At 41.5% G+C, this 13,745-nt stretch overlaps 1 protein-coding gene across 2 annotated transcripts in view; it reads right to left on the bottom strand.

The window, feature by feature from the left end:
• LOC120529666 (corticotropin-releasing factor receptor 2) overlaps positions 1–13,745 on the bottom strand; it is a 349,034-nt gene that overhangs the window by 251,185 nt on the left and 84,104 nt on the right. The window contains exons 1-2 of one of the 2 annotated variants that reach the window (XM_039753670.1): positions 4,660–4,981; positions 4,393–4,512 (exon numbers count right to left, since the gene is read on the bottom strand). In XM_039753670.1, the coding sequence (XP_039609604.1) occupies positions 4,393–4,512; positions 4,660–4,777 (238 nt within the window). In that variant the 5' untranslated portion in view covers positions 4,778–4,981. Of the gene's footprint in view, positions 1–4,392; positions 4,513–4,659; positions 4,982–13,745 lie in introns of those variants that run through there. The other variant, XM_039753669.1, reaches the window with a different exon arrangement.

A 13,745-nucleotide genomic window follows, 5' to 3' on the forward strand; every position in this document is an offset into this window, starting at 1 on the left:
CAGTCACGTTTTAGTAATGGTAATGTAAAACCCTTACTGAGCAGAGGAAGAGCCCAGCAGAGGAGGATGAAAAAAAATAGCACAGTGCCCAAAAGTGTTAACAGGTTCAGTAATAAAGGAGCTGAGCTCCTATTTATCAAGCAGTCTTTGTACTGATCTGTCCAGGACATTAAGTTAATTGCGCTCAAGAGTGTCAGAGCAGGTGTATTTTTAATAACTTGATAAGCACACATACCGTATTTTATACAATGAGCAGGAAAGCAACTTAAAATCGGGCAACGACATGAAAGCAAAGATGGACACAATACTAAAAAAGTCACACTAAACTTTTATCTGTTACTGTTTCCAAAGACTAAAATTTGTACATTTAAATAACTTAACCTTGTATAGACAGTGACACTACATTATTTTTGATTTCTTATTGCCCATCCATCCATCCATCCTCTTCCGCTTATCTGAGGTCGGTTCGCGGGGGCAGCAGCTTAAGCAGAGAGGCCCAGACTTCCCTCTCCCCGGCCACTTCTTCCAGCTGTTCCGGGAGAATCCCAAGGCATTCCCAGGCCAGCCGGGAGACATAGTCCCTCCAGCGTGTCCTCGGTCTTCCCCGGGGCATCCTCCCGGTTGGACGTGCCCGGAACACCTCACCAGAGAGGCGTCCAGGAGGCATCCTGATTAGATGCCCAAGCCACCTCATCTGACCCCTCTTGATGCGGAGGAGTAGCGGCTCTACTCTGAGCCCCTCCCGGATGACTGAGCTTCTCACTCTATCTTTAAGGGATATTTTATTGTGAATCTTCTAAAACAATTTTAAAAATAGTTCTCAATATAGAACATCAACTGTAATCTTATAGCAAGTAGTAATTCTGTTATAATTATATTAATGCAGTGGTTCTCAAACTTGGTCCTGAGGATCCACTGTGGCTGCAGGTTTTTAATCCAGCCAAATTCATAATTAGTAATAACTTGTCTCATTTATTTTGATGATCTTTTTTTCCCTTCTCTTATTCTGCCTTTAGAAAAGCACAGCAGTATGATTTTTAGATTTAGAAGACATTTAGAAATATTTCTGCTTTTGCTTTGAACGCTTACCTCTCTTTTGTTAATGTCCTATTGTTTTGTTATTTTTTGTGCAGTTTGACCCTTCATTATATCCTAATATTGATAATTAAAACAAACAGAACTGTTGTTCTGCCAGGTAAGCAACACTAAATGATGAAAGGCTGCATTACCTTTAGTGTCCGACCCACTAATTAGCCGATAATAAATTAAACAACCAAAACACTTGCAAAAGCAGAATGAAAACAGGTTGAAAATTGTTAAAAAGTAACAAAATAAAAACTGTCTTTATATATAATACGCTACTGTGACTGTCTGTTTGTCTGTCCAGGATTTTAAATCACCTGCAGCTTGCAAACCATTTAAACTATTGACCTGAAATGTGGTACACATATACTACGTGACATCTACTATCTGCTTTCGGGGTGATGATTGACCTCCAAGGTCATTCCTCTTTTTATTTTTTATTTTATTTTATTGTAGAATCAACTGTAGGCAGTGGCCAGCAGGGCGGCCGTGCAGCACATATGTACGGGTGCCATTCTCATCCCTACCACCTTCACCATCACTTCCCCTACCTCTTCATATCTTAAATCATTCTTGAGGCAGATTGAAGACTTAAGTGCCAACTTAAGTGAAAAATTAAAGAAAATGTACTATGTAATTGCAACACAAACACTGACTTAATCAGTTTTATTGCGAAAAGATGCAGAAAAAAGAACAGAAGAAGCGGGCTGTTAGGGTGGAGAAAAGAAGAGCTGCTCAGGAAGCAGCAAGCGCATCAACCTCTGAGCAAACGAATGATAAACATACAGAGTTAAAGGATGAAAACTGTGAATGCTCAAGTTAAGTGTATCCACGCCACGTTATCGTACAGTGCACAGTTACTGGTCCCTTTATAAATGCTTACCAAACTTAGTTTTGTTATTTCTCCATTGACTCCAAAACACAGAAACTGGGAAATGACAGCTCACTTAAATAACTATGAGTCCAATTAAGAACAGAAGTTTGTTGGAACAAAAACCTGCAGCCACAGTGGGTCCCCAGGACTGAGCTTGGGAAGCACAGTATTAATGCATTCATTTCCAGTTTGTGTTTGTTATGAAAAAAACATTTTAGAAATATGATGCAATAACAAAATTTAAATAAATGTGTTATGACACATGGCTGCTCGCATCATAAGGCAACAGATTTGTGCAATGCTAAACGTCAACTTCACATTATATTAAGTGTGTAATCACCATGACAACTGGAAACTTAGTGCGCTTGAAAGCAAAGGGTAAAGTTCAAATTGGTATGAAGCAGTAAGAACTTAAACTGTGCAAAATAATTATTAATGCAAAGCAAAATAGATCAGAAAAAGGGTTATTAATAGCCTTAGCTGGATAAGGAGCGACTAATTACAATTTAAATTAATATATCTAAGATATTAAATGATTCTATTTTAGATACTCAAGTAGATTAGACCAAACACTTTTCCTCTATTATGTTACATGTGGGTGATATTTCCTTGACATTTCTATTAGCATATTAGACAGATAAAAGTTTTTATACACCTTAAGCCATTTTAAAATCAAACAAAAATATAGAAACCATAAATAGAACAAGTGTACAGAATCTTAAAGAGTTACAGTACATCTGTTCATCCTTCAGCCATTTTTATAATCACTTAGTCCGCTTCAGGGTAATGTGAAGCTCTAGGCTAAGCTCCTGTAAGAGTAACAACCATCACTCAGCAGGCAGCCATGAACACCTTCAGGAAGCTCAACCACACATCCCTCATACTGGGGCAGGTCTGATGTGCCAGGTACAGTAAGCAGTTTAGTTGAACATTGGAGGCAGTTGTTTTTTGCATCTTCTATTTTTCATTTTTCTATATTGCATCAAATACTATAAGCAATTATTAGTATATTATTTAATATTACTATTTATCAAAGCATTTCTGGATACATGAGAGGTCTGATGACCTTTTTTTAATTAAAATGTGTGCATAAAAGTTAAAGACTTAAACACTTTAACCTAAATTAATTATCACATTCCAGTGCTGTTAAACCTATCAATTAAGTTACATTACAGAAAAGTGGGTTGAATTAAAAGTGATCAGTAGAAATGAGCACTATTTGTAACCAAATATATGACAGCTAAAAGCAAAGAAAAAGTCCTCGTGATAGTGAAATCAATCAGTGATTTAATAAAGTCCCTACTATTATAACAGAATCAAAGCAACAAACCCATTTGGGCAAAAAAGTAATCTTTGAGATCAACAAAAGTATTCTGGAAGAGATGAGATCTACAGTTATAGTTCTGTATTTGATCAATAAATTATTTCTAAGCCTTTAAAGGTTAATACACTGACACCGCAATAAATCCATAAGTCCAAAATGCACATGCAGCAATCAGTAAAGTCAAATATAAAAACCAAAAAAGGTTAACATTATTGTGTTCAACATTATAGTGTTGAAATTTGCATCATATATCTTCTAGTTTAAATACAAATAGCAATTTCATTTCTTGTAAAAATTTCCGCTTCCACGCTTACTGAAATAAACAGATAATCAGCCCATCAAGCACAGTAAAGTTTGACGCTAATTTTATGAATACAACTGATACACATAATAGCTGCAAATTGAGTTAATTGCACTAACAATCTGTCTGAACAACAAAGAATATAATTTCCATATCTCATTACTGTTATTAGTGTTACTATTGTACTGTTAAAATACCAGTACCAAAGATGAAAATTATAAGCATCTCCTGCATTTCATCCAGAAATATACTGTATAAGGCGGGACAGCATTTTGCTTTATGTTACTGTAATGCAATTTAATCTACCTTAGCGTACCATGAAAGTCTGTGTATGTTAATATAAATTGACTACTCCAATTATTTAGAATATCCAAAATGTCATGAACAACTTCATAACATAAACTGATACCAGCCAAAGGAAATATACAAAAAGCATTAGCTATCTTATTTATTGTACATGCCATTTAAAGGTGTTTTTACGTATACATATACAAATGCTTTTAAATTAAAGATGTTGCCAATTTTGTAAAGGAGGTGATTCCAGAGTAAAGTAAAAGCAAAGTATACATTTAAAGCAAGTGAAGTATTAATAAGACGTTTAAAATCAAATTTGCTTCATTCATATTTTAATAAAGTAGTAATGAGTAAGAAACAAACGATTAAATCAAATAAATAACATGAACTTGGACTTCAGAAGCCTGGAATATATTCTGGTATTTAAAATCAGTTTCAGTAGATGGATATATTTTTTGCAATTTTGAGACACTCGCAAAATAATGTTAAAAACTGAAAGTAAAGCGGCAAACTTACTTGTCGTGTTATATTTAACTCCATTGAAAACCTCTGGACAAGGTCTCTCCACAAGATGCCCCGCATTACTCTTTGGCCAGCAAGTTCCTATCTGATCGGTCGTAGCATTGCAATATAAACCTTAAAAAGAATAACATGACAATAAGTGGATTATGTTGCATCTCTTGGTGTTCTTTAGCTTTAAAGAAAAAGTAAACCCAAGGGGGTAAAAGAAAACACTATTTATGCAAATCCTTCACGAAGCAGTTACTTTCTGCATATCCCTACCCTCAAAATCCACAAAGGAGAAAGATGCGCTCTCGTTGAAAGTGTCGTGCCAAGCATCAAAAAAGCTGCAGTTAGGGTCTATTTCATCCATAATCATTTGAAAAATAGTAGCATCCATTTTAACAAACGATATAAGGGAATTTGTATAAGACAGTGTAAGTTATAGACAGTCTATAAATCAAATGTGGTTTAGAAATGCAAAATCCAAGCTGGGCACAGGCAGGTGATCTATGAGAGTCACTTTAATGCAGCGGATCTTCTCCTATCTGATACTCCACTCCAATCTATTTCTCTAAGTGCCAGAGCTGCCCGCGCTGTCCAATAAAATCGCGCTGCTTGTATTGCCTCTGTGAACCTCTCTCTCTCTCTCTCTCTCTCTCTCCCTCTCTCTCTCTCGCTCGCTCGCTCGCTCGCTCTGCTTTATTCATGTCAATTCGCATCAAACGCATTTCTTCCTTTTTCCTTAACGGTCTCCTTTTTCTGGTGATGGCTAATGAACTATTTCGTACACATAAGGCCTTTGTCCACGAGTTCGGCATTTCATACGCACAATATAACTCGGCAAATACAACTCTCCAGTTTGCTTTCTAAAAAAAAGTCGCGTATCCTGATTCTGATCTAAAGTGTTATCAGCAGATTTCTATTACTGTTGTATCTCAGTAAAGTGTTAAGCATTGAAGTTTGCTTTTCAGGAAAATGCAATATCCTGCAAAAAATAAGTTTTCAGTGTATTTTGATTGGTGATTAAAAAAAATACTACTAATCGGTTACATTAAAATTAATATATTATGAGTAATGTGCCCTAACATTTTCTTTAAACATCAAAGGATAGAGTGAGGATATGAACAATATTGCATTGTTCACAAGCCTCCACCTTGCAATATACATTTATCACTAAAATTAGAATGTACAACATACACTATATATAGAGAGAGCAATGTATAAACTGTACATACAGCATTCATGCATACAGTAAAAAGCATTTACTGTGAAGGTGTGCCCAGTCTACCTAGGGTTTTCTAGGAGTCCATGTGGCACCAAGGTGCTATAGAAATGAGAGGAGAATGGATCCAGGGTTAGTTAAAGAGAGACAATGTAAAGTGTGCCATCTGAGTCCAGATGAGCTTCAGGCTGCTAAGTGACAGCACACAGTCAATGACCCGAGAAGCGATTTCAGAGTTTGACCACAGCTGCAAAGGGATTTAAAGCCACTTCAGCATATAGCTACTTTGATTCCAGGTTCAGGATGAGTATTAGGGCAAGCATGCACTAATGAGACGAGAAAGTCGGGGTCAAGAGAAAAAGATGAAAGGTGAGAAGAAAGTGCTATTATGTAGTACTTGAAGCAGACAAGTGGATGAGCCATCTCACCTGACAATACAATAGAAATTACCTCTTTTAACAGATGGCATTAAAGATCACATTTTTGAAGTTTGTCTTTCTCCTTTTTTTCCACCTTGATTGTCCTTATACATATTCTGGTTGCAAGGAGTCATCAGTTTCAGTGCTCCCAAATTTCATATATATATATACAGGTATATATACTCAGCAAAAAAAGAAACGTTCCTTTTTCCAGGACTGTGTATTTCAGCAATAATGTTTTAAAAATCCAAATAACTTTACAGATCTTCATTGTAAAGGGTTTAAACAATGTTTTCCATGCATGTTCAATTAACCATAATCAATTAATTAACATGCACCTGTGGAATGGTCGTTAAGACCTTAACAGCTTACAGAAAGTAGGCATTTAAGGTCACAGTTCTAAAAATTGCAGGACACTAAAGATACTTGTCTACTGACTGTGAAAAACGCCCAAAGAAAGATGCCCAGGGTCCCTGCTCATCTGCGTGAACGTGCATTAGGCATGCTGCAGGGAGGCATGAGGACTGCTGATGTGGCTTGGGCAATAAGTTGCCATGTCTGCACTGTGAGACACCTAAGACAGTGCTACAGGGAGACAGGAAGGACAGCTGATCATCCTCACAGTGGAAGAGCCTGGATCTCAATCCCATTGAGCACGTCTGGGACCTGTTGGATCGCAGGGTGAGGGCTAGGGCCATTCCCCCCAGAAATGTCCAGGAACTTGCAGGTGCCTTGGTGGAAGAGTGGGGTAACATCTCACAGCAAGAACTGACAAATCTGGTCCAGTCCATGAGGAGGAGATGCACTGCAGTACTTCAAGCAGCTGGTGGCCACACCAGATACTGACTGTTTTTTCTTATTTTGAGCCTCCCTTCATTCAGGGACACATTGTGAAACATTTTTAGTTTATGTCTTATGGTGTTGACTCTTTTAGTGTTCATACAAATATTAACACATTAAGTTTACTGAAAGTAAAAACAGTTGAAAGTCAGAGGATGTTTCTTTTTTTGCTGAGTATCCATCCATCCATTACCTAACCCGCTATATCTTAACACAGGGTCATGGGGTCTGCTGGAGCCAATCCCAGCAAGCACAAGGCGCAAGGCAGGAACAAATCCCGGGAAGGGTGCCAGTCCACCGCAGAGAGATATATATATACTAGTGGTCAGATGTTTTTTCCAGTTCTTCTTAAATTTGAATCAGTTAAAATGCAACGAATAACCAAAAATGTTGGTGGCCACTATATATATATATTGTGAAGGACAGCCGGGTACCATGCCTGGCAGGGACGCCCCTGCTGCTTATGTTCCGGGGAATCGCCATGGGCAGTCCAATACCTCCCCCGGGATGCTTGGTGGCAGCTTCCCTGGCCGACAGTGATTCCCCAACCGCCCACAGGGCTCCATGGAAGATGGAGTCCTCCACAGCTGGGTTGGGGCCCGGGGTGGCCACTAGGGGGGGCTGTCTGCTTCCCACAGGCCGGCTGGACGAGTCTTCAGCCCCACCCGGAAGTGCAATTAGGACCAGGTGGTTAATCACCTGGAACACTTCCGGGTGGGCTATAAAAGGGCCCAGCCACCACCACTTGGAGAGCCAGAGTTGGGAGGAAGAAGACGAAGCTTGTCTGGGAGGAGTGGTGGAGCGAGGTGAAGAATTGTGTTTTGTGCTTGTTGCTTTGGGACTGTGTTTGGGCTGTGTGGCACAGGGAAGATGTGTCCCACAGCTGAAGAAAATAAAAGTCTTTGTAATTTTTATACATGCCTCCGTGTCTTTCTGTGTCGGGTCAGGCGCCTATATAGCGCCTTTGTTACAATATATATATACTGTATATATATACTCTCTCTCTATATATATATATATACTGTATATATATATACTAGCAAAATACCCGCACTTCGCAGTGGCGAAGTACTGCCTTAAAATTTTTATTAAGAAGAAAATTAAACCTTTTTAAACTGAGGGAAAAAATAACAATAATTATTTGTTAAGGATCTCTTTGTATACCACGTTGTCAGTTCGGCCCTCCAGTTGTAATATGACCGAACTGTGCGCTGAGCTTACTCTTGAGCATGCAATGTACAGTTGGCCATGTGAACAGTAATCTTGTTTCAAATCTCACAGATTGGATAGCTGCTGTCATAATCGGTTTGAGTTTCATGGTTTGTTTCCATTATGACAGTATTTGCAGGACTTGTGTTGAAGTGACATTTGGCATCTGTCAAGCGTTGTAAGCATAAGGTTTCATCGATAACTTCACACTGAAACTATAATCTGTGAATCTAAGATGTTTAAGAGGCATTGGCGGTTGTCGAAAGGCGTAAAATATTTGGCCATTTCGGTACACTTGAAAGTGACAACCGAACAATTCAGCAGCAGCAATCAATTCACATGCAGAACCATAGGTGAAGTGCTTAAGCATTTCACTCTTCTAGTGCTCCTGTGTAGTATAATTATCTCCTGTACTGTCATCAGTCCACACCTTGAACCTGTCCCAGTCATTCAATACATAAGACACAATGTTCTTCCGGATATCAAGAGTGAGCCTGACATGGCCGTGCAATATGTAACAAAGAGAATGGAAAAGGTAGGTGCCATTACAGGGCATGGAAACCACTCGGTAAGTGACAGTTCTTTGATCGATGGTGATCACCTTGATAGACATGTTAATGGGGGTACGGTTGGAATGATAAAGGAAATGGGTACCTGAACAATGTAAAGTAAGTCTAAAATACCTAAACAATAACTATAATCATAATAAACGAACAATAAAACAGCAGAGAAGCCGTGGATTAAATAAAAAGGCTGTACTTATCAGCAGGGAGACGTGAATCCCGTGGCGAAGCAAGGAATGGAATGTAGAGACCGGAGTGATGGATGACCTTATATAGGCAGGCAGTCAACAACATGGGAGGCGTTGGGATGGGGGACCCAACCCCGCCTCACACGGTGACCGAGCTGCAGGCTATGGATGGATATATGTACGTAAGTAGGATTCAGTTAGCGTTGGGAGCCCACGTACCAAATTTCTTGTAGATGGGCCCATAAGTAACAAAGACCGTTGAAAAGTTCAATATGGCGGCTGACAGTGGCATCATACCACTGAAATAAGTACGTACATTGGTTTTGGTTAGCGCAGGGAAGCCACCTACCAAATTTCGTGAAGATGGGGGCATAAATAAGAAAGTTCAACATGGCGGACGTTGTCGTCCGTTATGACCGTAACACGTAGAATTTCGAAATGAAACCTGCTTAACTTTTGTAAGTAAGCTGTGAGGAATGAGCCTGCCAAATTTCAGCCTTTCACCTACACGGGAAATTGGAGAATTAGTGACGTTGGAAAGTTTGATATGGTGGCTGAAAGTGGCGTCATACCACCGAAATAAGTACGTACATTGGTTTCGGTTAGTGCAGGGAAGCCGCTTACCAAATTTTGTGAAGATGGGGCCATAAATAAGAAAGTTCAACATGGCGGACGTTGTTTACCGTTATGACCGTTACGCATAGAATTTCAAAATGAAACCTGCTTAACTTTTGTAAGTAACCTGGAAGGAATGAGCCTGCCAAATTTCAGCCTTCTACCTACATGGGAAGTTGGAGAATTAGTGGCATTGGAAAGTTCAATATGGCGGCCGACACTGGCGTCATACCACCGAAATAAGTATGTACATCGGTTTCGGTTAGCGCAGGGAATCCACCTACCAAATTTCGTGAAGATGGGGCCATAAATAAGAAAGTTCAACATGGCGGACATTTTCGATCATTATGACCGCTACGTGTAGAATTTTGAAATGAAACCTGCTTAACTTTTGTAAGTAAACTGTAAGGAATAAGCCTGCCAAATTTCAGCCTTCTACCTACACGGGAAGTTGGAGAATTAGTGATGAGTAAGTGAGTGAGTCAGTCAGTCAGTCAGTCAGTCAGTGAGGGCTTTGCCTTTTATTAGTATAGATATATATATTTATATATATATACTCTCTATATATAAAATCCTAAGCCTAAAATAGGAATTATTTTGTACAAAGATTTTACGTCACGTTTTTATGTCACTTTTTTGTCACGCTTTAAATCGGGCTTATTTTAAAACCTACATATATATGTTTGGTAGCATTCTTTTCAGAATTTATGGAAATTTGTGATGTTGTTAGATTTTCAGATTCTTATTCCATTTTTAAATTATAAACTAAAAAATATCAAGAACTCACATCCTACAAAACAAGACTTTGTGCCAAGAGATTTAACCATACCCGGAGCTGGAAATAAAAGACAAAGAGTAGGACAGCTGTTGTACAGGCTTTTAAATGTTCGAAGCGCCACACAAGATGCAGATCACGTGGCACAGAGGCAGCAATCCAGCAGCTGATTGAGCAAAGAGGAGGTAAAAAACAAATCTATTTGTTAATCGGAGAAGCGACCGCGTTTTCTTGGTGTGCGTTCAGCCCCCTTCTTCACAATGCAAGCAGCAGAGACGTGAAGTTGCTGGCGTGTAGCGCAGGCTGGAGGAGTTGGCAACCGAAGTGAGCAGGGGGCGAACCCCCTAGTATATATATATATACTGTATATATATATACATATATATATATATATATAGTATATATAATACTGTATATATCTATATATATATAGGTATCGTTCTATATAAAAGCGGTCAGGATTGTCCTTCCGTCCCGTGAGTGCTACGCAGGCGCGGAGTTTCACACGCCCCATCCATTTTACAATGCACGATGGGATTTGTAGTTTTGTTTTTCCAGGTTAAAGATGATTTTCTACTCCAGACTGTGCGATATCTTCTTCTTCTTTCTTACTATATAAAAGCGGTCAGGATTGTCCTTCCGTCCCGTGAGTGGAAAGCGTAGCGGTATTCCGCTTATCACAGACTTACTACTTGCAGTTTGCGGTACGAAGTGACATGATGTGAGCAGAGTTCTGGTGCTCCCATCGTTCCCTTACTTTTGTGTGCGATGCGCTGGAAAAATAGACAAAATTATATCTCTGGAAATAATTAATGTTGATGGAGTACAAATGCCACACCGGGTAGTAAATATCAGGGGGGTTTAAAAGGGCGACCTCAATATAGAAAAAAAGTTTAAATTTCATCACAAAAATAACAGAAACTACGAGTATTAAAGTAATACCGCTCAGATGCAATATAACCAAATGAATGAGTTTGTATAAAATACCAAATTGATCTACATAATGAATTACCTTAAGAAGTGGTCAACTTAAAAGTCAGTCGCCTTAAAAGGCGGGTCAGCCTAGTATATATATATATAGCAAAATACCCGCGCTTCGCAGCGGAGAAGTAGTGTGTTAAAGAAGCAATGAAAAAGAAAAGGAAACATTTTGAAAATAACGCAACATGATTGTCAATGTAATTGTTTTGTCACTGTTGTGAGTGATGAGTGTTGTTGTCATATATATATTGTAATGGATGGCCGGCCATTTATCCCGGCCAATACCCCCAAGCCGCCAGGTGGAGCCCTCCTTGCAGCGAGGAGGTCCCCAGAAGACCAGCAGGGCATCATGGACATTGGAGTTTTTATGCAAAGCCCTGCTGGATGCCGTGGGGGCCACAGGAGGGAGCTGCAGGGAGGACCGAGGGCTTTTTCGTGCCCTGTGACCCGGAGGTTCGTCACAGGAAGAGCGACGGACTTCCGGGTTGAAGAAAGGGACGATTTACCCTGACCCGGAAGGGAAAAGGACTTGTGGACTATTGGGCAGAAACACTTCCGGGTCAGGAGGTATAAAAGGACTGTGGGAACTCCCAGACAACGAGCTGAGCTGGGTGGAAGGGTGGCAACGTGTCTGGGAGCTGGAGGATTGGTTTATTGTTGTATTATTGGTGTTAATGAGTATTGTGGAGGAGAGTGTGCTTTGTACACTGTGGCAAGAAAATAAAGTCAACTTGAGGACTTTTACCTGGTGTCTGGAGTCGTGGACAGGGGTTCAAGGGAGCGAGGGCGCCCCCTATCGTTCACAGTGGCGTAGCGGCAGGATTCTCTAGCGTCGTTTGCAGAGGACCTGAATCAAAAATTTCTGTGGGAAACGAACCCCGAGAAGACTGCGGAATCAGGAATCACCACAGCATCGCCAAAACCCGAAAAAACCGAGTCCAAAATGGGAAAGAAGAAGGGCAAGCAAAGCGACAACGCCAGCGGGAGTGCCGTAGGTGCAATGGCGGCCTTCGGGAGGAGTTAAGGAGAGGCCTTACAAGTCCGGAGAAACCTCCAGGAAGCAACGATCCCTCTAAGGTGCGTGCGGGAGCGACTTTAAAAATCCTTTTATTGTTTCTCACCTTGTCCCGTGCATGTACCTTGGAGATGACCACCTGGAGGCTCCGAGGGAAAAGGAGACTGCCCGAAGGCGACGGCCTTCTCTTGTCGAAGCCAGAGCACCTAGAAATCGACTTCCGCATGATGGCAGCCGACGAGGACACGGTAGCAAACCCGGTGCATCCTGGGAAGGAGGAGCTCAGCGTCCTGCAGTTTGCACCTTCAAGCCCGAAGGAGCGGACTTGGTTTTCCGAAGGGAAGGGGAGGCGGCGAGGCATCGCTCAACACACAAGAAGGTAAGGAGGGTCGGGAATTAGCTGATCGGGATGTCGAAAAATATTAAAGGCAGACCGCAGTTCGCGAAGAAGGCAACTCGACCCTCCGAGAACTCCAAATCCCAGAAGCCTCCGCGAGACCGTCAGAACGTGCCTGAAGCGGGCGTGCTCATTGGCTCCCGGTCGGCAGGTAACACGAGCGAGGAAATGAGTGTTCTGCGGTCGAAATGAATAATTATTTAAACTTACGGGAGCTCGAAAACTAATCGAGCCCGTGCGAGTGTCTTGCAGGTCCTGGCGACCATTGAAAAGATCGTCGGGGATTTGGGAGCGGCAGCCAGAGAGCCGTTGGAGAAGGTGAGGGCCTACGTGCGGCGATTTGGTGAGGAGCCTCCGTAATGAATGATCTTGGCGATACAGGTAAGCGAGACCCGTATCGTATATAATAGAGGGACGGTGTGATCCGGGCCCGCGTTTAATAAGTAGCGGGTGCTACACGGCGTACCCTACAAAAGAGGTCGGTGCGTTAACCGAGTGGTGGGCGGAAGGGCTAATCGATCCGGGGCAGCTAGACAGTGCTGACTCCCGGAGCGAGGCAGCCCTGAAGACGCCGCCGCCGGTAATTTGCAAAAGTAAGGGGTGCAGACAGTAAAGGGCTCTCTTCATCTAGTAGAGACTCAGACTGTGGACAAGCCCCAGATTAAGCAGGAGATCCCGATAATGAAACGAGGGTCTCCTGACAAGAAAGGAAAAGAAGCAGAGAGTGCGAAAGCACCGTTAGAGGCGGCAGGGTTTCTCTCCCAGCAAAAGGGCGGACCTAACAGTTCCTTATTGTTTTTAGTCCCGTAGGGGAAGAATACCAGGAGGACAGAGGCAGTGTTATGGGTGCCGAAGGTTGGGCCATATTTGGCGGAACTGTCCTTGGAGAGAGGGGGACAAGAGGTCAATTTGGAATAATATTCCCCTAGGTTCTCCAGGGACCAAGATGTTCATTTTAATCAAGGCTCAACCAGGGCGTCCTCTTGGAGGAAGACTTCCCTCTCGGGGCAGGCCGCTCCGAATAATAATTAGCTGGGGAATACTGTAATGGATGGCGGCCATTTATCCCGCCAATACCCCAAGCCGCCAGGTGGAGCCCTCCTTGCAGCGAGGAGGTCCCCAGAAGCCCAGCAGGGCATCA

This window comes from Polypterus senegalus, chromosome 5 (genome assembly GCF_016835505.1).
Source record: "Polypterus senegalus isolate Bchr_013 chromosome 5, ASM1683550v1, whole genome shotgun sequence".
NCBI classification, from domain to species: Eukaryota; Metazoa; Chordata; class Cladistia; order Polypteriformes; family Polypteridae; genus Polypterus; species Polypterus senegalus.